At 39.8% G+C, this 24,113-nt stretch overlaps 1 protein-coding gene across 1 annotated transcript in view; it reads right to left on the reverse strand.

Moving 5' to 3' along the window:
* Positions 1-14,069: 14,069 nt before the first annotated feature.
* Positions 14,070-24,113, reverse strand: part of Cdh2 (cadherin 2) — a 237,014-nt gene continuing 226,970 nt past the window's right edge. Inside the window, exon 16 of the mRNA XM_008828833.3 lies at positions 14,070-15,523. Within this exon, the coding sequence (XP_008827055.1) occupies positions 15,317-15,523 (207 nt within the window). The 3' untranslated portion in view covers positions 14,070-15,316. The remainder of the gene's footprint in view (positions 15,524-24,113) is intronic.

Here is a 24,113-nt window from a genome sequence, read left to right on the forward strand (position 1 = left end):
ATATCAAGTATACAAATACATATTTATAATATGTAAATATATAAAAAGCATTTATATAAATATTTATAAGTATGTAAACATTTAAGAGGATTTCATCACATCAGTGAGAAAAGTAACTGATACAAAGCTCCAGGCTGGACACAGTGACTTTTACTTTGAGGAGTTAAACATAAGTAGGTGGGCCTGTGTTTCACGCCCATGATCTCAGGTACTCAGGATGCTGAGGTGGGAGGATCATTTGAGCCCATGACTTTGAGACCACCTTGGACAGTACAGTGAGACCCCATCATAAAACAAACACAAAACAGACAAAATCTCATGGCTCCAACCTTTGCGAATATCCAAAGTCACTGCATGCTAATGGATGAGTCTACAAATACCTCAGGAAAAGTTAGCTAGAAGTGCTTAGGATTTAAGCACAGTGGATCAATATAACTTTTTTTTCCTAGAAACTCTGAAAGTATTTTTAACTCAGGTCAATCAGCTTTCTGACACTGTAACACATATTCAGGATAACTTATAAAGAGGTTTCTGTTGGCTCACAGTTTTAGGTGATCCATTGGCCCCTTTGATTTGGTCTTGTGGGGTGTACAGAATAACAAACCCACTTACCCTCATGAAAGAAGAGAAAGGGGCTGAACTGTCACCATCTGCCCAGTGACCTGCAGACCTCCCCACAGGCCCCACTTCTTAGGGTCTCCATTGCCTCCCAGTAGTGCCAAGCCGGGCTCTGAGATGTAATTCAGGATCCTGTGGAATACTGAAGAACCGTGTGGTAACATGAGGCTTTTCAAACCCAGAAAGAATTTACTACAATTTACTGAGTTTGAAGTCATGGTGTACTAGCAAGAGGACGCAATTTAGGGTAGGTTTGCTTGATAATTTTAGCCTTTGGGGATCCATAGAACAATCTCCCTGAAATACTGTAAATTGTAAAAAGAAACATGACAAGTGAATAAATACAAAATAATTACCATACAACTGTGAAAAGCTGCAATGGGCCAGCCCTTTCCATTGTAGTGAGTAAAGACGTGTGTAGCAGTGATGTGTTCAGCTAGGATGTCATGATTCCTGTTAGCACCATGCTCTTCTGCTCATGTCAGCACACACACGTACACACATGTATTTTCATGTCATAGGTGTTTCCCTCCCTGGCTCTGTCTACTTCACTTAGGTCTGCTTTGTGCCACCGTCTGCACAGATGTCTGTCAGCCAAGCCAGTAGTTTTCAGTCAACAGCGCATCATCTCCTGACATGGCTCTGAGAGCAGGCTGAGTGCCATTTGTGCTTTGATGTGTGGGTTTCCTTTCAAGCCGGGGAAGGCCTGTTCCATTACTGCAACTAGGAAGAACAGATTTCATTTTCTACAGGAATCAGAGTGGTCTATTGTCCCTTTGATACCATTGGGTTTTTTTTTTTTTCAGAAACCCTTTCCAATTTTAGCATCATTTTCCTTTCCTGACCTAAAGATTAGTTATTTTCTAAACCAATATTTCCCTTAAAGAGCCACCACTATGATTCTTATAACACATGAGATAAAATGAAATCACATTAAGTGCTGAGCCATCCTATTAACATCAAAACACAGTAGAAAAGCCACGTAGTGACACTTTCTTCAGTGATTCAACCCTGATGTTGATTAAAACTCTATATTTATGTGGTGCAAGACTTTGGAATTGAGTTATACTGCAGTGGAATGCAGGTGCGTGTGTATGGGCTTCTTTCTAGTTCTGGGGAACTTCCTATGATCAGATGGATTTCTGCCCTCAAAACTGCACTCAAAGGCTGATTACAATGCTGTCGTGGGCTACAGAGACTTCATTATTCTTGACTTAGCAATAAAGATTCTAACTTCTTTTTCTTTTGTTTCCTTTTATTGTGACTTTTTCCCCATGAAGCAAGAAGAAAAAGAGACTAACTACCTGCTGACTCTCATGATGTCCTAGGTCTGCTGTGGAAGTCCCCTTTGTGCTAGCTTGAAACATGCCTTTTCTCTATTATCTAACCTGATAGCAGTCGCCATTCTGTGAACTGCCAATCTGAAAACCTGGCCAATCTGCTAAGTCTGGTGTTGGCTCAGCTCTCTCCATCATCCATCACTAGCCCTCACTTTGTTTATCCTACGTTATCCATAGATTCAACTACTCAAACTACATCCAGGAATCTCCCCAATTTCTCCTTAATTCAACACCATATTATAAGCTGAGAGTCCATGAAGGGATCATCTCATCTGGTTTCCTTGAGTGGACTCCTTGTCTTGCTGGGATCTCTACCCACCACTGTCATTCATTCTCTGGACTAACCTGAGCATTGGTACATGGGAAGGTAGGAAATACTTGCCATCATTTCCTAGGTAGCATTTTACAAGGACATTGAAATACTTAGTATGAGACTCATTGGAACATGGTAAGATATCTTTACGTTTATTTTTAAAACTTTATGTTTTCAATATTTTTTTGTCATACATGACAGTCATTGTAACTTTCTCAGTGTCTTGAAGTTCTGAAGATTTTAGTTGGATACAATATAAAGTATTAACTGTATAACTACTGAAGAAAACAAACCTGGTATTTCTATTTCATTCTAGATTCTTCCTTGGTTCTCCATAACAAATCCATGATCTGAACCTGTCATGTCCTCCAATGACCCTCATTCCTGGTTACTCTGTCCTAGAGTCCTGTCTAATGCCTTGGCCATTTCTAAAATGTGCCTGGAAATCATGTCTTTTTTTTTTTAAAAAAAAAATTTTAATTCAAGGATGTCCTTTTTCTCCCCCTTAGGTTTGGGAATCTTTCACAGTCCTATTATTGTATGAAATATCACCATGAGTAGGAAGATCAAAAGAAATCATGCATTCTTTTAATAACAGTATTGGTAAAACCGGGACCATTTCTGTTAGGGCACTTACCCCTTCATGTACTGGCTGGTCCTGTGACTCATCTCCATATTGGGCCAGAAAGTCTTTGAAGACAGACTGCAGGTTTTATTCATCTCGACAGTCCCAAGCTTTGCATGGCGCTTGGCATAGTAGAAAGTTTCAATCAATGTCTATTGTTCGATGACTACCTCACTTTCCAGGCTAACATACAAAATGAAATGCATTGCTTTTATTCTCTGGAGATTCTCACACCAAAAAAACTGTCTCTTAAAGAATAAAATATCTTTTTTCATTTCACATTTAAAATATTAAATATCAAAAATGTCTTTAGGAAGGCTTCCCTAAAACCTCAACTGAATCTATGTGAGTGACTGCACTGTAAACATAACCAACCATAGCATTTGGCAGATAATGAATCATTTAGGGCAGCCCAGATAGTTTCAATTTTATGCATTTATTTCTCCTTGACGATGAAAACGAAACTGAAGTTATAGATTCAGTTCGTAGGATTAAACATAATGAACGACTACTGTGGTAATCAACAGTCAAGGTTAGAAAATCAAAATTAATATTTACTTGTAGTATTAGTACACATTACATATTGTGAAGAATGTTCCGTTCCTTTCTTTTGTGACTCATAGTACATCTAAAGCTGACCATGGAGCAGGCCCTGACGAAGATGTGTGCAAATGCTGACAGTGTTTCTGTGCTCAAATGTCATCACTTCGTTACCAATTAGCAGTTCTAAGGGCTCCTGGCTCCAAGATGTTCCTCTTTTCAGGCCACTGACTCATGCTGGCTGCCTACAATCTCCTTTACGTTAGCAGAACAATGTATTTCTTACTTATCTATCCTAGTTTCCTTCTGCTGTGTGATAAAACACCTGGACCAAGAACAATGCAAAGTAGGCAAGGAAAGAGTTTATTTATTTTCTACCTCCAGGTTGGGGAACGTCAAAGCGAGAACCTGGAGGCAGGGATCATGAAGGAATGTTGACTGCCAGCTTGCTGTCTGCCATCCTCAAGACTAGCTTTCTTCTATATCCCAGGATCACCTACCCAGGGATGGTGCTGCCCGCAGAAGGCTGGACCCTCCTGTCCCAGCTAATCATCAGACATGCCCCCAGGCCAACCTGCTGTAGGAAATTCCTCCTCCAGAGGAGGACTCTAGGCTGTGTCACATGACAAGGATGAGAGTACTCATCCTTTCTCAAGTACCACTTTTCCCATGCACTGTTCTCCTTTTGGATTACAAAAGCACATGGGGTAAAAGATTGATATATTATGTTCAGTCAAAGCAAAAACACATTCTCAGCTTTTAAGTATGCAGCCTTCCTCCATGGGCTCTGCTTCAATTTCTCTTCCAGTCTTGCCTTGAGCTCCCGCCTTGGCTTTTCTTGATGGTGAGCTGTAATCTGTCAACAGAAATAAATCCTTTCCTCCTTAACCTGGTTTTGGTCAGTATTCCACCACCCTAACAAAAAAAGCACACAAGGACAACTTTGTGTAGTTAGTTCTCTTTCCACATTGTGGGTCCCACGGATCAAACTCAGGTTTTTGGTTTGGTGGTAAACTTGAGGCATCTCAACAGCCTGAATAAAAACGTCTTTAAAACTAATGTGTAAAACAATTAAAACTATGGATTTTAGAAATAGACAGGCTTGTTTTCCCCCAAACTATAATCTCCCATGAGATTTCAGGCAACTTAGTCTTTTTGAATCTTAGTTTATTCAGCTATTTGGACTGAAAAACACAATTTATTTTTATTATGTCAATAAGCATAAAATGTACAAAATAAATGTTTGTCGTCACTATTATGGCATTAAGCTGATTTATATTCTCTCCCTCCCTCCCTCTCCCTCTCTCCCTCTTTCTTTGATAGGATCAAAGAGCCCAGGCTGACTAAATTCATGATCCTCTTTCCTCAGTCTCACAAATGCTGTGGTGACAGGCATGGACCACCACAACCCAGATGCTGTTTATAATAAATTTTAAGTGTCTTATAATCATTGCTATGAAGCTCCGCTAATATGAAAACAGTGAACAGGCTAAGCCTGTGTGACCTTTCTCCCAAGATTCTCTTCTCTGTGTATCTCCATGACCTATGAGGGTCACAACAGAATGGTAGGATTGGAAGGGAGTGAAAGATGCAAAAACTACATTTTGACTCTCTTGGCACGAATGGATCTACAGATCATTACGTCAGGAAATAAAGAAATTATATAATTTTTACTTGCTCCTGGAAGATTTTATAGTGATGCAAAGAGTCAGAAAATCAGCTGCTGTAAGTAAGCTGTCACTTGCGTCTCATTTTGAAGACCTCAGCAAACACCTTTATCTGCTTTAAAAGCATAGATGTGCATTTCATATTTCTTCTTGCACTTTTTTTAGAGGGGAGGGTGAGCAATGCAGCTTGCATTTCCGAGTTCATTTATGTCTTGGACTTCCTTACTCCAACATTTTTCTGTATGTGAAAGCTTAGTGAGTTTCTCCATTATCTTCTTGCAACCAGTAGAGCAAGAACACAGCTTTCATGTATGAAATTAGCACTGTAAGTGCCAGGAGTCATAAAGGCAACTGCCACTGAGAACATTTCCAAGTTCTTGGTATTCTTATAAATGTTTTATTAATTATCATTTTATGCGTATGAGTGCATTGCCTGCATGTAGGTAAGTGCACCCATGTTGCTCAGTGCTTGTGGAGGGCAGATGTCAGACCCCGTGTAACTGGAGTTACAGATGGTTGTTGGCCACCACAATAGTATTTATGCTCAGTCTTTACCTGATTTCTATAAAGCAACAGAAACACACAAAATGACAAAAAAGGACCCCCCGACCCCGCAACTTCTCCACGACCTTTCTGATGGACTTGGAAGGGTGGTTTATTTACAACACTACACACAAGTTGAGGTTGCATGCCCCATGATCCCAGTGTTGCAGTTGTCCTGTGCTATTTAATTGTGTCTGATTGCCCATCCATTCCCCACTCTTCCTCACCATCTCAGACATGATGCTGTGATGTTTGCTCTTTCCCTGCTGTCTTACTCCCAAAGAGTTGTCTTCTAAAGAAAGATCCCCCCCCACACACACACAAAGAGGAATTCTTATACTTTGTGGTTTAAGTTTGGGTTTACTACTCTTTATAATGAAATAGCTAAGTTACCAAAATTAAAACCAAAATTAATTGACTTTCATCATGGAGTGCTTCTCAGATCATTCTGGAGAACTGAAAAAACGTATTCCTCTGGTTTTGAGAGTATTGCTTGCAGACAGCCCTCGCTTGTCAGTCCTCTTCCAGGCTTGCCTCCCAAGGTCAAAACCCATCCTAGAATTGCCCAGTGACTGGTCTTCGTGGTGCTGTCAGGCATGGGCCTCTATTGTGGCCTGACAGGTCAACTGAGAGCATTTGTTGAGATTTAACGTCTGTCCACCTTGTCCTTGTGGCCAATCCTTCCCCGTCTGTTTCTATAAACGTTCCGCAGGCTGCTCTCCAGCTTCACTTGTCTCTGGAACCCACCCTGGGTAGGCTCTTACTGTTCTTCCATGTTGTGACCAGCTCAATCAGGTTAGACCTTCTCAGCAATTGTAGGCAAATTCTAATTAGTTCCTATCTTGAACAATTCTGCACTGTTGGTTCCGTTGCTCAGGCAATGATGCAGTTTATTAGCATGGGAGCCAGGTGTCAGTATTTTCAGAGTATCTCCGGAAAGTCTAATGTGCACTGAATTTTGAGAACAAGTGGCCAGTAAGCTTTACAATCTTCAGCATGTCCTTCTATGTTCCTGGATGTCTATCTTCATGAAAAGCATCTTTCCTCCCTCTTGGGATGTCTTTCTTGTCCTTGGTTTGGAGACGTTTCTCTTACTGCTCATCTCAGTGGCCATGCCTTTCCACCTTGATTCTCATAACTGACTTCAGATTTGTTGGGTGTGCTCCTCATTCATCCATTGTTTAAGGTTGCTGTGATTTGATTTATTCACATATTTCATATTTCCAAGAAGACTGGTCATATTAGAATTATGGCATTGCAATAGGAGAATCAGTTCTACATGTTCAAACAACAGAACATGTGCTGCAAAGGACAGAGAACCAGCTGGCCACATTGCATACTCATTTTATCCCATGATTGAGAAGCCATACTTAAACAAATTAATATTACTGTTTTAATTTTTTATCTCATCTATTATTATTGCGTGTGGCAATCTGAACACACACACGCCATGGCACACAAATAGAGAGCAGAGGACAATTTTCAGGAGTGGGGATCAAATTCAGGTTATCAAGTTTGCATGGCGAGTGCTTTTATCTATTGAACCAACTTGCTAGCCATCCAATAAACTTTTTGGGAAAAACAAAATTAATAAGCCGAGAAATCCTGGTATAAATGGACAGAAAGATACCACCATCCATGTCCTGTCTCTGGGTTGTGGTGATGCCACACTCTGAGATGGCTGAATAGGAATGTTAAGTATCCAAGACACACACATTTGAAGCTTTGATCTATGTAGTACCATTTTCATGTCAAATTTTTCTGCTTTATCAATAAACCCCAACATTTACATAGCACATTAAGGTTCTTCAAACACCTTCATATCAATTATTTCATTCTACCTTCTTCACTTGTGTTATTTGACTTAATAAAGTGGGGGATGTTGGTGTTAAATGTCTTACCAAAAATATGATCAGGATTAGCAAAGGTAATTTGATATATTTCTTCTATGCTCAGTATATCCAGTTATTAAATTTTAATGCTTCATGATGATCTAATTTTTAAAGATTCCTATATATGCAGTCGAAGGGTCCAAGAGGGATGGTACTATTACAAATGGAAACAGTAGAAAGTGGATAAAGAATCAGGTGAGCCCAGCTAAGACGGATGATTCCACTAACAGAGCAGAGTTATTAAATCTGCATTTTTTATGTGCAAGTCCATAAGGGAAATCTCCAAAGTAATAAAGTTTGATCTCTTTAGGATCTATCATTTCCAGGCACTTTCATCATTTTTTAGCGTTTCTATGGTTCCAGGTTTCCTGGACATACTTGGGTATTCTTCCAGAGATGGTGATTAAGGAAGCAAAGTTGACAGGTGCTGAATCTTTCTGGCCATTGGTACCTGGAATCATGCATAGAGTTATTTTAATAACCTAACTGAAAGGGTCAAAGGAATTCTATGTAACATTAATACTACTTTAATAAGTATTTAAAACACAGGATGAGGAAAACTAAGTTTTCTTATAACTGTTATGATTTTAAAGATTTATTTTTTGTCTGTGTGTGAGTGTCCATATACATTTATGTACACAGCTGTACAGAAGGCAGGGAGGGATACAGAGTGATTTCAAGCCCCCTAACAACTTAATGAGACCCTGTTTCAAAACAGAAAGTAAATTAAGAAAAGGTTTTTTGGGAAGTTGGGAACTAGGTTGTAGCCCAGTGGCAGTGCTTGCTGGCATGCAAAAGGGCTATGTTTAATCCCTATTACTACAAAAAACAAAAAGGAGAAAAAGAAAAAAAGGGAAATGATTGTACTGCTTCCTCTTACTCTTTCCATTTGAGACAGCATCTTTCTCAGTTTCCAGGGCTGACTTTGAATTTGCAATATTGGTATCTTAGACTTGGAACATTGGGCTGTTACACACACCCTGCCATGCTCCCCTTCCTTCCTTCCTTCCTTCCTTCCTTCCTTCCTTCCTTCCTTCCTTCCTTCCTTCCTTCCCTCCCTCCCTCTTCCTTCTTTCCCTCCTTCCTCCCCTCCCTCCCTCCTCCTCTCTTTTGAGACAGGGTTTCATTACATAGCCCAGGCTGGCCTTGATCTCAGAGATGTGCCTGCTAGTCCTTCAGGAGTGCTTGGATCAAAGGCATGCACCACCATACTAAGATGTCAGTTAGCTGATGCTTCTCTATGAACAAAGATTTGTTGGCTTGTTTGCTTGTGTTTTGTTGTTGAGAATGTGGCAGAAATATAACTGTCAGGGTCTCTATGTATGTTTTATTTTAAAATAATCTGTCAGCCCAAGTATGAGTTCAAGATATATTATTAATCTCTTCCAGTTTTCCTTAGGTACTAATCTTCTAATATTTCTTTTTTGAATATGAAAATGCTACCTCCCCTCAAAGAAGAAGCAACAGCAGACGCCAAGTGAAGATCAGTAAAGCTCGTGTGAGGCAGAAATGACAGGATGGGACCTGTTTTTTAATGTTTCCTCTGAACTCTACAGTATGGAGGTCAGTTCATGTGCTGCTGGCCTAGAGACACCCTGGGCAATGGTGAGCCCACATTCAGAAACTCAAGACTGTCGAGGCTGGTGGTGTGGCCAATTCGCTATGACACTGCATTTAAGTAAGGTTTTGCATTATTTACAACAACAGAAAGAGCAAAAGTATTCCAAAGTCCTTCTCCTGTTGTTTGTTTTGTAGTTGTGTTTCGTTGTTGTTTTTGACACATGGTCTTACTTTGTAGCTCCAGAACTTGTTATGCAGACCACATGACCCCAGATTTGGAGTAATCCTCCTGCTTCGCTGCTTCCTGACGGCTAAGATCACAGGTGTGCTTTTACCACAGCCTGCCAGGAATTCTGAACACTGAAGACAGGCTAAGCTTAATCAGGCTTTAAAAAAATATGCATCTGGTTAAAATAAACAAAATAAAACCAGCCAATCCAAACCATCAGGAAAAGTAAATAAACAGGTATGCTTATATTGATAGCAAACAAAATGAAATTCAGACTTAAAAACACTAAATGCTACTTAGAAAGATATTCTTCATTGGTAAAAATGATTGTCCAACAGTTTTAAGCATATATTCCCTTCCACCCCGGAAATACACAGATCTAAAGCACAGTAGGAATTGCTAATAAATCTTCCAGGAACTGCTAAAACACCGTAAAGCAAAGTAACAGGCTGAGACAAAGGTATACCAGATAACCAAGTGAGTATTCCATACAATTAAGCAAAAACCTCTAACAGTGAAATAAATACTTTTGTTGTTTTTGTTTCTTGAGACAGGGTCTCATGCTGTAGTCCTGGGCAGCCTGAACATACTCTGTAGCCTGGGTTAGCATCAAACTCATTGTAATGCTGAGTCAGCCTCTCAAGTGCTGGGATTATAGGCAAGAGCAGCCATGGGGGATCTAACCAAGACTTTGACTACACAGATGAATAAAAACTGGAGGAGGAAGAGAAGCGGGAAAACCTAAGGACTGAGGCATATTTTTTAAAGAAAATACAACGTTCAGTTTTCTGTCAAAAAGTTTCTTTTTAAGTTAGACAAAATAGATATTTTCAGGAAAAAAAGTAAATTGTGAAAATTGGTGGGAAAGAAGCACCACACCTGAACAGGATGGTCCTTGCTGAGGAGACCTGGGTCCGCAGCGGCCAAACTGCAGCAGACTACCAACATGGTTTTCAGCAAATGCATAAACAGGATTTGTATGAAACATTCTGGAACACGGGGGAAAAAAACCAATCTTGCAAATTATTTACTTTAGGCTAGCATAAATCTGAGACTAAAATTTAGCAAGAAGAGGGGACAAAAGGGTGGATGAGAAAAGCACAGACATTAAAGTTCCTAAGTGAAAAATCAGGAAAGGAAATACATCAGCCCACTGAAGGAATGACATCATCACAGGCAGGGTTCATTCCGAGAGTTACACTCAATACTAGAAAACCTAATAGTAATAACACCATTCATCAAGTTAATGGGTTAATAATCATCTATGTAACAAAGGAAATAAATTTCCTAAAATTCAACATGTCCACTGGGAATGTCAAAGTTACTATGTGTACAAATGTTATATGTAATGGTGAAATTCGGTGTTCCAACTTCAGAAAAGAATCATAAAAATGTTTATCAATCATGATGTTCACTAACTGTACAGGGGCAAATCCAAGTAGCAATCTTGAAAACAGGAACAAAACTCATCATTATGTCAGGAATACTGAAGAGAATCACCAAGAAAACTATTAGAAATAGTAGAAGAGTAAACAAGACAGAAATAAGAGGGATAAAAGATGATCAACTTCCCAGAGCAATAAAAGAATCAGCAGAGACACTGTTGTACAAAATACAGTCCTTCCCTAAGAGCAATGAAAATGATCAAATAATAGCACACACATACACACACACACACACGAAAATGAGATGCTTGGCAAAACTCTATGAAATAAGTAGAATTGTTAAATTTCCACAACTCAACAAAATTTAGAACATAATTTGTCATGGCGCTTGACAAAATTGTTCCGAAACTTATGAACAAGAAAAAAGCAGAAAAAAATATAGTAAAGTTTTATTGAAAGGAACAGCTTAGGGGATGGCTTATCAAAGATGGCATTTTGGCATAATCTAGCACTGTGGAGGAATTAAATATATCAACTTGGAACTGCATAAAAGACCAAGAGACGTTGCTGTCTATATGGGAAATGCATAGGATAAAGGTTCTCTGTCACATGACTGGAACAAGGTTGAAACTTTTAACAAATGATGCTTGGAAATCAGAACTTCACTGGACATTTTGTTAACTGATTAAATTTCCACATTATGTAAAATAATTTCTAGGTGAATTAACATGATAGTCATCTGGAAGAAAATCTCAGAAATATACAGTTGAGAAGTGAGAACTAACCATAAAACTGAAAATTTCTGGGTGACACAAAAACACGCTAAGTGGGTGTGTAAAACTAGCAAAAGTAGGAAAACATGGATATAAAGAACTCTTGCTAACTAACTGGAAAAGAGGCAATAAGTTGATAGGAAATGAAAATAGACTTGAAGGAACACAGATGCGTCAAAAATTACAAGAAACAATCCCCATCCACTTTATCAGTAGTCTGCAAAGTAACACTATTACCAGAGGGATGTCTTGGTGCCCAATAGTAAACTTTTAAATTATTTTTAGTATTGCTGTGTGTATGCATGATGTATGGGCATGCATGCCTTGGCATGTCCATGGAGATCAGAGGACAGTTTTATGGTGGTGGTTCTTTCCTTCCACAGGTGGGCTCAGGAGATTGGACTCAGGGTTTGAGGCTTGGCAGCAAGTTCCCTGACTTGCTGAGCCACCTTGCCTAGCAGCAAACCATGCATAATGTCCATATTGTAGAGAGCGAAGGGAAGTGGATTTTCATAGCCAGTTTTGATAGTTTGAATGGATGTTGTCTTTCACTAGGCAAGCTGGCAGTGCCTCGCTGACCCTGACTGCACACACACTTTTATCACAGAAAGCGGCCTGGACCTCAGGGACTTTGTTCTTTATGTGTGTTTGCTGCTTACACTACAGCAAAGACCCAAGCCGCCAAGAATGGCCAAGGTAACTGTATTTCTGGATGGGATCCAAACATCATACTCATGAACAGTGTTTTCAGGGTTTCATTAGGTTACATGGCTAAGTGAATTTACAGAGCACCAGAAGCTACTAGCAGGACTTGAATCCATGGCTAATTTCCACAGAAAAGAGTATGGCCTTGGTTACACCTTCCTGCATTCTGTTGCTGGCTTTTAGAAAGCCTCATCTTGTAGCTAAAAGGCTCTTTGAAGTAAGAGTAAAACCATTACAATTTTAGCCATATTTAATTAACCTCTAATTTCTTAAATCCTGCAACCCCTTCTCCAAACTTCTAACTTGAAAAAAAATACTCCCATAGGCAAGGTTTACACAAGAGTGCTGACTTCATAATCATTTTTAATCATGAAAAAAGATGGAAACAAGTTAGGAAATGATTCAATAAAACTATTATATTCATATTATGGAATTCTAGGGAGCAATTAAAATGGGATGAGGTAGATATACACAGGAAGTGATATGGGAAAGTGTCCAAGATAAAGTCTTAGTGAAACAGGCAAATTATAGAAAAATACATAATATGAAATTGCATTTTCATGAATACAAAAACTCTAATCTATACATAAACATGTGTTTAAACAGTTTTGGTAACAAGAATCATGAATTACAGCTGGTTAAACAGAAACTCTGTCTGGAGCTTATGGGACCTTCTGCTTTTTGCTGAGGTTTTTTGGGGTATTTTTTAAAACTGCTTTTACAAAATATAGCTGTATATTAAATATTAAAATGGAAAATTTAGAAAATATTAATGGCTGACTTACTGATTTTATATGTGTGTGTGTGTGTGTGTGTGTGTATGAATTTTTCTTGTCTAGTTTTCTTTTATGAGACACAGCCTTGCTATACAACCTTAGCACCTTAGCTGGTCTGGACTTGCTATGTAGACCAGGCTGGCCCTCCTAACTCCTGATGATTCTCCTGTCTATGCATCTAAGTGCTGGGATTACAGGTGTGCACCACCACACTCAGCTGGTTCTTTAGTCTACTTTTTATTTAATAATACAACATCATGGGGGCATTGTCTATGAATCAGTTTTAGACAATACTGTTCCAATTAACAAATTTGTAAGTTTTCATTATGGAACTTCCCAGAAACAAGTCCTGGCATTTAATGATTAGAAAACTAACAAAGAACTACTGTCTGCAGAGTGAGTCATTAGAAAAGCAAATTTCACTGCATAATATACAATATCCTTTATGTTAAGAAAAAAAGGAAACAGAGGAATTAATTAGAGGAGGTAGACTGTATATGTTTCCTAAACTCTAAGACTATATGGTGTGATGCCTATGGGGTATATAGAAAAACACAGCAAGAATTCCCTCAGTTCTCACCAAATTATGAATCACAGTAAGATACATGAACAATTTATAAAACCTGGCAGGACAGTTTCTTTCTCTGTTTTCTGTGTGTAGCATACACCACATACATTAACTAAGTAAGGGAGGAAAAGTGTGCCAAGCCAACAATGACCCAAGGAGGTATTCAAGAGCAGCAGGTCCCGCTGTTCCCAAGGCCATTTCCCCGCCCACTTTGGCACCACCATCTTTAACAAAAGCAAAATGTGACTTAGGGGTTTCCCAGTATTCGTTGAAGTTCAAGGATGTCATTTTTATATCATCACTGGTAGGTTCCATTCCCGAGTCATGTGGTGGTTTTCTTTCATGCTGACAGGAAAAATCTCAAATGACTGTCATTCAAGGTACCTGTTGCCACGCTACAGTTTCAGTGATGACTAGGACCAAAACCAAATGCGTACTTTTGTACTGCTTTCCTCAATGACCCTCCAGCACCTGGGGTTTCTGCAATATTCAGAACAGCTCAAGTAGAGAAAAAAAGTTCAAACCAGTCACCAGATCCAAAATTAGCATTTTATTCAGAACGCTGGGGTCAGAGGCGTATCATTTATATTCTGGTACACAATACAGACGCAGAGCTGTTGTCAGAAGTCTCTCCAGTTTAAAAGCTTTTTTTTTCTTTTTTATCTCTTTTTTTAAAATTTTTTTTTATTTTTGTTTTTTAAAAACACACACTTAGCAGTGTCACCAGTGCCAGGCCACCCCTTTTTCTTTTCTTTCCTTTTTTTATGGTTTTTATTTTTTTGGTACAAATTATGTAAAACATTTGTGCTAAGAACTTTTCTCCCTCCCCAAAACAAAACAAACCAAAAAAGAAAATAAAAAAAAATTAAAAAATTAAAAATTGAGTATTCTAACTACAGCTCAACAGTTGAATCAAATGTCACTTTGTTTTGTAAATACTTTATCCATAACGAAAGATATTAACATGCAAAAAACCTGAATCCAAAGTCCAAATAATACACACACATGTTCCGAATTCTCCGCACTTCTCCATAGACTATGCCGATAAAACATTATGTACACATACCATTTTTACAGTGAGGTGGAAAAAATACAGTAAATAAAAAAGTGTATGTGGATTAAGACCAAAATGTGTCTAACATTCTAGTTTATGAAAAAATTCAATTTTGCTACAAATTGGTGATATGAAAACTCCCTTTATTTGCAACCAGCTGCGTAAGTTTTAAGATTTTAGTGGAAAAAAAAAAATCTAAAGTCTAAAACTAGAAGTAATGTACATTTTCCCATCTCATGGTCTCATCCCCCCCAAGATAACAAAATCGTTCCATGAGTTCTTTTTTTTTTTTTTTAAATCTGTTTATTTGTTTCATTCTGTATTTTAACAAAAGCAAATGCAATGTAACAAAAGCGTGTTGAAGCATATCCTGGTTAAACTTTCTGCTCCCGCCACAAAATATTTGTCTTTTACTTATTTCAGAAATCAGTACCATTAAAGCCTTAAACAGAAAACTAATTCCAATCTGAAAAAGGTACAAAAAGGCACATAAAATCCCAGTGCTTCTGTACTGTAAAATTCAAGTGTAACTGAGCTCAGTGTTTTTCCAAACAGTATTGGATCACTGATATTCCCTGGGAGCCCAAACTGGTTCGCAGCCTACGCCAAAGCCTCCAGCAAGCACGGTGCTAGTAGACTACAAAGTTAAAGCCTAGCTTCTGAATGCTTTTTGGGAATATCAGTTGAAATTGTTTGTACTTGTCCAAAAGCCAAGTTCATCCTGCGGTTCAGTCGTCGCCTCCCCCGTACATATCTGCGAGCTTCTTGAACCGGGGCCCCCAGTCGTTCAGGTAGTCGTAGCTCTGCTCACCACCACTACTGGAGGAATTGAGGGAGCTCAAGGAGCCTGCGGTGGAGCCGCTGCCCTCGTAGTCGAAGACCAAGAGGGAGTCGTATGGCGGAGCTGTGGGGTCATTGTCGGCAGCTTTAAGGCCCTGCAGTTAGGAGAGACAATTACAAGATGAACCTCCGTGCATGCCACAGATTTCCCAGGACCGAATTCTTGCTGGTAATTTTCCCTTGGCAAGACCATAAAAATTGCAGCACATAGGAAAATCAGTCTTATGAAACTGCTTGAAAGTCAGACAACTAACTTTCCTTTGCAAAGAAACAATCCAAAGAGTGGCCTTGACAAGTGGACGGAGGTTCGCTGGGGTGAGTGTGACAGATGGCAGGAACAGAGAGACAGCTGCAGCCCCACACAGAGGCTTTTAAGTCACATCCTATTCAGAGACAGGTTTCTAGTAGGAAAAAGTATTCATGGCGGCGGGCGTGGTGCCGCACACCTTTAATCCCAGTACTTGGGAGGCAGAGGCAGGCAGATCCCAGGGAGATGGAGGCCAGCCTGGTCTACATAGTGCCTTCCAGGTCAGTTGGGACTACAGGGGGACCCTGTCTCAAGAAGACCAAAAAAAAAAAAAAAAAATCATGGAAATGCAACCTAAATATATCATAGTAATTACCATAAAATTCATTCAATTATTCATTCAGTAAACATGAACAATATTGTTCCTGTCAGAACATCCAATAATACCAGTTCTGAAGGAATAATTTAGTGGGACAGGTTATATGAAATAATAGAAAAGGCTATGAAATTATGTGATACATTGACTCTAATAAAGATTTTTGACATTTATGAAGTTGAACAAGAACTACATGTGGAGCAAAGAGAAACACACACACACACACACACACACACACACACACACACACACTCAGTATCACGTAGTCCTTTGCCCTCTCTCAGGTCACATCATACTCTAGCAGGCATTATTATTATTACACTACTAAGCAAATGACAAACACCCAACAGAACTATGAAGTCTGGGGAAAACGAAATTGGACAACCATGAAAAATTCTGAGTTCATGGAGGAAGTAACATCATACTTGGCCTAATTTGGGAAGTCTGTCCAAAGGAAGAATCCTGGGAGGGCAGGTGTGATTGCTACGTAAAGTCGCTTACTAAATCATTCATGCTGTGAATGGAACATAATGTGGGGAGTGAAGTGATACTCTGTGAGCAGGTATTGCTTGAACACAACAGGGTCACTTCTAGGTATGTGTTTTGCTGCACACTGGACGCAACTGAAGATATTCACATTAAGCAAACCAAGCCAGTCTCAGAAAGACAAGAATCTTGGGTTTTGTTATTTGTGGTTCGAGGATTTCATAAAGACACACAAGCCACATGTGTATATAGGCTATGAAAGTAGAAGCAAAACTGTTTTGAGGATCAAAGAGGGGGTAAAGCAGGTATGAGTGGGGGGGGGCAGCATACAATGGAGAGTTGTGTGAAAATGTCCTATAGAAAACAGAACCATGTACAAGGGATGTATACAATGAAAAATTTTAGATGTGTCAATAAAAGAAATAGGGTGACTTTTAGTTTCCATAAGCCCTAGAAAAGCCATGAGCCAATGCCCACACATGCTGCATGTACTGGAGGGGTAGATCTTGTCAGTCTAAAATGAAAGGCATACAAGTCTTACGAATAAAGATCAGAAAAAGAGGAGATAATTACCATCTACATTCTCAATCCTTGTGAACAAGCGTTTTTTTAAAATATGCAATTGAAGTATCCACAGCTAATTAGGAATTACGCACCACAAAACATTAACAAATTAGCCCTGGGTCCCTGCTTTGGGAATTTTCTCAATCCATGCTAGTACCCCATAACACAGCAACAATATAGTTTTCTTTCTACAGCTCTTGTTTTAAGATGCTGATGGGCCTGTGCTGGCCTCCCTTATGTAATATGTGAAGACATGTCATAGACTCTCTTCCTTGAGAGAATCCTTCCAATCCCTATGCTTTTATTAACAGGTGTTAATACATGTATGTGTGTGTGCATGATGGCGAGTGTTAAAAGCCAACCTGACAAGCTCTAGAATCACCTGGGAGATGAGCTTTTGGGCATGTCTGTGGGGGGCTGTCTTGATTTCGTTAATGGTGGTGGTAAGACCAGTTCACCGTGGTTGGCACCACTCCCTGACCTGGATCTTGGATTGTATAAATGGAGAGAGGAAACTGAGTGGATGCATGCACATGTGCCTCTCCGTGCTTCCCGGCTGTGAATGCGATGTGAGTTTTAAGCCCCTGCCTCCTTGACATCCCCATCACGATGACGGGCCGTACTCTCCAGTGGTGAACCAGAACGAGCCCTTCCTCCCTTAAGTTTTGTGTCAGGTATTTTTGCCACAGCAAGAGGAAAGAATGAAGGTATTTAAAATATGTATCTATAATGAGAATGTTCTCCTGTTCTTTTAAGTTTACAGATGGGGAATAAGAAAAAAGCATGAAAATTAAGGTCAGAGAGGGTGCTGTAGAGTTTCTGAGACCTGGGTTGAGGGGACACCCCAGCTTTCCCCAGTATTAGCCATGTTTCCTCAGTATCTCCTCATGTGAATTTCTGACAAGATTATCATGAAGACCAAGAGGTAAAGGTACTCAACAGCTCACCGCACTGTCACAGCTACATCACATGTAGAACTCAGTGGGCGTCAGTTAATATTTTCATTCATTCATTCATTCATTCATTCATTCATTCATTCATTCATTCTTCCACCGAGCACCACCGGCCAGCCAGGCAGAGCTCGGGAGAGCAGGGCAGCATGGAGAAGCCCTGCCCACCCCCCCCAGTTAATTTTTTAAAAGATTAATATTAAAGAAAAAAAAATCCTGCACTGACATTTGAAATAATAAAAGTTAAAATACAATTATATTTTAAGAAATAAAATAGCAACTGTTAGACTCTCATAAAAAACCAGAGCCACAGGCCACCAGGCTTTCCACAGCCAAGTATATCTTTCCAACAACCCTAACCATTTATAATTAAGCACAACTCTCCCTCATATTAAGTTATACCATTTCTACCCCAGAAAGGGCTGTAAAATAAAATAAAGTCTTTAGCAAACCACTTCAATATATAAAACAAAAATAACTTTGGATAAGACTTTCCTTATCTTATTTTTAGAATAAGCTGCAAGGCAATTCTGCTAACAGCTGAGAATCAGCACAACCTACAATTTCTCAGAATTCCTGACTCCCTCCCTTCTGTGGTAGACTGGGTTACTGTGCTCTGTGATTCACCCCCTGTTCCACAGGGGAGCAATGCCTCGGTGGTCACAAGGGCCTCTCTGGAACCGAGTTTACTTGCTCTTCTGTGCCATCAGGCTTGCTTGTGGCCAATGCAATGTGAGGAGCAGGAAGTGGTCTTTAAACAGCTCTGCAGTGCTTTGCCAGCTCCTTCTCCGATCTCCCTCCGCCTGGAGGCTGCGCCTGCCACACAAGCAGATTGTACTTTCACCAGGACCTTGCCATGGAAACCACGTGTGGGTAAGGAACTGAGTCACTGATGGGTTTCGGCTTGCTTGGAACTTGAGCAAGTTCAACCGCTGTTATCGTAAGCCAGGAAGAACCCAGGAGTTAACAGTTACTACAGCCTTAGCTGGAAAAGCCAAAAAATGAAGGTTCACTGAGGACGCTTATTGAGCTCAAGGCACATTAGCTGAGTCTCTATGACTGTAATGTATGGGAGGCATGGCTATGAATTAACTAGATCCACCGTCTGCCCTCTTGGGTTTAAATTCACATATCAGCATCACAATTGTTAAGTGATTCCCTTAGTTCGGCACTACCTAACTTTGGTCTACAGATGAACTAGAATGAAAAAAATCTGAAGAAAAATCAAGAAGCTGCAGAGTGATAAGAAAAGCTTCCTGAAAATAAGTATTAAAATTCTATTGTGAAGAGCTGGGATAGGGGTGCAGTTCTGCTCGTAACAGTTTGAACAGCATGTAAGCAGCACTGGGTTGGATCCCCAGCACTGTCTTCACCAGATGTGGTGCTGCCTGCCTGTAATCCTAGTACTGCAGAGGTGAGGGCAAGAGGCTAAATTCAAGGTCATTCTCAGCTGCATAGCCAGTTCAAGGCCAGCCAGGGATACTTGAGCCCGTACCTCAAAAGAGTCACAGGCAGGATGGCAGGACCTCAAGTGATTCTGGATTCAAGGAAAGGAAAGTTATGACATGTGTTTACTGTGACCAGGAGATAAATGTTACAACTGTCTGGTCCTCATTTTTGTGGTGAAAGATGCCAGAACTCTTCATCAAGTGTCTAACACACCTAATTCAACAACTCTCTAAGATAAATATGATGCTGGAGGTAATCTATCCCCACATCCAGAGTTGAGAGTTTTAAAAACATTCTTTTGATTCTCAGGCACTTAGATTGATTTCAGCCCCTGCTAAGCTTCTGACCACCTTGGTAGTTTTGAATTTGTGTTCTTTGGTTCTGTTTTGTTTTGTTTTCAAAAGATGGCATACCATCTTTTAAGGAGAGACTATCATGTAATGATAGGGCATAGTGTGGTGTCTTTGGGTTGCTGACTAGGAAAGAGTAAAACCACTGAACTTTTTCAAAATTCATGGGGAAGTCGTCTTTCCAGGTAGGAGGTCATGAACTTTAAGACCCTTCCATTGAATAACACTAGTTTTTACTTTAGAATAGGACTCTTCTGAGGTACTATATAAATTCTCTATAATATTTTGATATTTCTAAAAAGATCATAATTAAGTCCCGAGAAACTGGAGTTACAACCATGCAGTCAAGAGACTGCGGAAGAAATCTGGGGCAGCAGAACATTCTCCCTTTTAGATTCCTTTATTCTTGATGTGGACACTGTGTCTCTTGCTATATAAAGTACTCTTGCCAAATTTACAAACTACATGTGTTTCTCTAGGTTTGTCTCAATTTAGAAAAGTATGCTCAGTTCACCATTCCTGGAGTGGGAGATCTTAAACTCTGGATAAATTTATGTGGGCACCAGTATCAATCCTTTGTTGCCTGAGGCTTCTCTGCAGAGTGGAGGCTGTAGCTGCTTCCTGCAGAGCTTGTATGATAGACTTCCGACCCTGTGCTTTCTGGGTGGAGACTTACTTTGATGGGGACTAGAAAGGCACTCTGCAGTAAGGAACACATGGGGAGGGGGGAGGACCACTGATCTTCTATAGCTGCCCTGCACAGTCTTTGTGCCACTGCTGTGCCTTAGCACCTGGTGTCCTGCCTGGGGACAGGCCAAAGGGGCACAATACAATAGAAAAATGTTTTATTTATAAATCTTGATTTGTCTACAATAATCATTAATGTATTACTGACAATGAAGGGACTTTACGGAATGACACACACTCTGTCAAGTATTTTACATATATCATATTGCTAAACTCTTCACTGTGTTCTTGAGAGAAGTTTTATCTCCATCTTACAGATGTGAAAATTGGAAGTCTAAGAGGTTAAATCCAAGGATCCCAACCTTGTGCAACATTAAGGTGCTATTAGGTGAGCTGGATTTGAATTGAAACAAATCCCTTATTCCTTTATGAATGAAATGGGATATTTTTAAGTAGAAAGATTACTATCAATAAGAGAAAGGCTGACACTTTAAACATCAGTAGTCACAACAAATTATTTTTATAAGAAACTTCCATATGTTTTTAAGCAGTCTAAGTCAAAAGTCAGTCTTTCAACAGAAGGATGCACTTTAGTCTTAATTCCACTAAGATAAGGGCACATGAAGGATTAGTACAGTTACTGGAGGGGTGCCGAGATTAAATGATTCTATTCAATTTACCACCCCTTAAAGGTTATGTTTATAAATGCAAAACAGAGTAAAATTCTGTAACCAAAATCACAAAATGTGATTTGTTTTACTCTACCTGCTTGACTGGAAGTAAGTTCATTTTTGAGATTCAAGGCACTGTTCATTCATTATTTAAACAAACAAACTAGAAAATGCTCTCGTGAGCTTCCCTACTCCTTCCATCTATAAAAGCACTCCAATTATAATCACCACTGTATTATTCTTCCTTGGAACATTCAGTACTCTGGTAAATCAAATAAGACCTGGAGATAAATACATCTGCGTACATTTTGCAATGTTTTCACAAAGTGTGTTTCGGTTCTTTCTAGGTGCCTTCAAATGTTTTAAAACTACACGGATTTATTTTTGTCTGTCAAGCTAGTGAAAGATATTGAACAAGTCTTCATGGTTACCTGGGATGGAAAACCTGCATGGTGCTTTTGAGAATTTGTTAACCTTCAAGGAGTCTTTATCTCCCAACCTTTGCTGACAACCAACTCACACATCTGGAACTCTTTCGCTGTACTTCCGCGCTACCTCAGTCTCCTTAGACTTTCTGGCTACCTCTAATTGTAAGAACATTTTGCTGCCCCTCCCAAACAGGGTCTTAGGTAGCCTAGGCTGGCCTTGAAATTCTTACGTAAGCCAAGAATGACCTCGAACTTCTGCTTCTTCTGCCCAGACCCCTGAGTGCTGGGGCTTCTTGCGTGCTATGGTCATATCCCAGTCCTTGTAGGGACAGTCCTAGGCACATTTTTAGTTTCTTTTCTCATTTTTGTATCCTGAAATCACATTCAGTTTCACAGATTTGTTGCCATTTCGAACGACTGCAGGTGGGACCCGTTCATCCACTTATTCACATTCACTAATCAGAGTATCTTACACCATCCCCAGGAATAAGCACCCATCTCCTTGGCTACAAAAGGCTTCAGAGGAAGGCTACATGGAAATGCAGATGGGTTTTCCCAGGTAGGATGGAAAGACACTGGGTGACACCTATCCCTACTCTTGTGTCCCTGACCCTTTCTGCCTCGGTAAGGCTTCATAAAGCAGCAGATTTCTAGCAAAAGGAAAAGTGAGTTTGAGACTCAAAGAACATCATCCAATTACAAGCTGAGACTGTACAGTTCTCTTTTGATGTTCTGTGATATTCAGGGTTGGGAGGGGCATGAGACGAAGCTGAAATGCCAAATGAGACCCTGGCAAGCCCAGCTTCAAGAAGTACAGGCTTCTTGACTCCAGATGGAGTCACACCCATCGACCCACAGACAAGATGGTAAGTAAAACACACTGAATGTCCCTAACCACTGAAGAACACTGCAGCTAAGCCACAGAGCAAGAAATAGTCTTTGCTCTAGAAAACGCATATACTCAGGCAACACTTAGAAATATTGACAGTTGCACCCTGAAATGGAAGAAAGAACACTGACAATCACACTGTCTGATAGAAGACAGAAGAGTGACAGGGACATACCAGGTAGGTGGGGAGGGTTACAGCAAAGGAAGCATCATTGATTCTTTCCATATATACCAAGGAAAGTTACACAGACAAGATACTTTCACTGGACCCCTACAGCTAAGAGGAAGGTTGCAGATGGTCAAGATAAGAGTTTTCTTCCGTTCAAAATTACCATGCTTTTAGGGGACTACAAACAGCTCATTAGGGCTGCAATTTGACAAAGGAATATGGGCAGGAATCTGGTCTCAAATAGCCTTAGTAATGTGCTTAGTGTTTGATTTGTATCTCCAAGTGAAGTGGATCGGGGCCAAGATTGAATTCCACAGAGTACTAACACCAGAGGGCTGGGCAGAAGCACCCAGGTTGAAAAAATTCCAGTTCTTATGCCTATAGTTCCAAAATACATTATACCTTAAAACCCAGCAACTACAGCACTAACTCAACAACAGTTTCTCATAAAAACGTACACCAAATCAGATATGAAATCATCATGTACTTTTACATCTAGAAAAAGATTTAACCTATGTGCAAATTCCTCTAAGCAGGTCTACATATAAAGAAAAAAACCGAGAAACTCAGGGCATATTTTGCAGAAAAAGGGATACAATGGCATTCTGTTTTTTTCCTTCCCATCTACTTTGAATCCATATATGCTACAAATTAACCTATTACCTATTTAGCATGAACCCATATGAACCCATATGTCAGAAAGTAGCATATCATTTAGAAATAGACAGATAAAGAGTCACCAGGTTGATAAATATTCCAACTCTGTTTCAGAGCTTTAAGAATCTTTAAAAAATTTTTATTATTATACCTTATTTTAGCATGCGCACGTGTGTGTGTGTGTGTGTGTGTGTGTGTGTGTGACAACTTATGGGGGTCAATTCCTTCCTTCTACCATGTTTGTCCTGAGGATCAAACCCAGGTCATCAGACTTGGTGGCCTTTATGACCACTGAGCCATTTTGGCAGCCCCTGTTCCCAAAACTTACTATAAGCTACTAAGTATATATAAAACCCTAAGGTAAACTGGACCTTTATGCATTGTACAAGTATGTAATAAAGCCTAAGAAGTAAGAGGCTCATGGCTGAGGCCACAGCAATAGCTGCCTTGTGCATCATGGTGCACAGAGACTGCTTTTGATTTTGGAATGCCACAGATCTGAGCAGAGAACACAACTCCTGTCATAAATTCGGATTTGTACTAACAATGAAAATTTCAGGAGGGAACTGGAGTAAAACCATGGCCACGATCTAAATAGAAGCAGCATAAATCATTCTCCTTCAAAACTCAAGTATCAAATGTAGCAGTGCTCTTGGTCAGTAATGAAATACAGGAATGCTAGAATAATTCTGACCGTAAAATCATATATATTACATTCAACAGAGAATTAGCTCCCTGGAACAGAGGTTCTTAAACCTACTC

The sequence above is a fragment of the Nannospalax galili genome, unplaced genomic scaffold (assembly GCF_000622305.1).
Source record: "Nannospalax galili isolate Female #2095 unplaced genomic scaffold, S.galili_v1.0 scaffold252, whole genome shotgun sequence".
NCBI lineage: Eukaryota > Metazoa > Chordata > Mammalia > Rodentia > Spalacidae > Nannospalax > Nannospalax galili.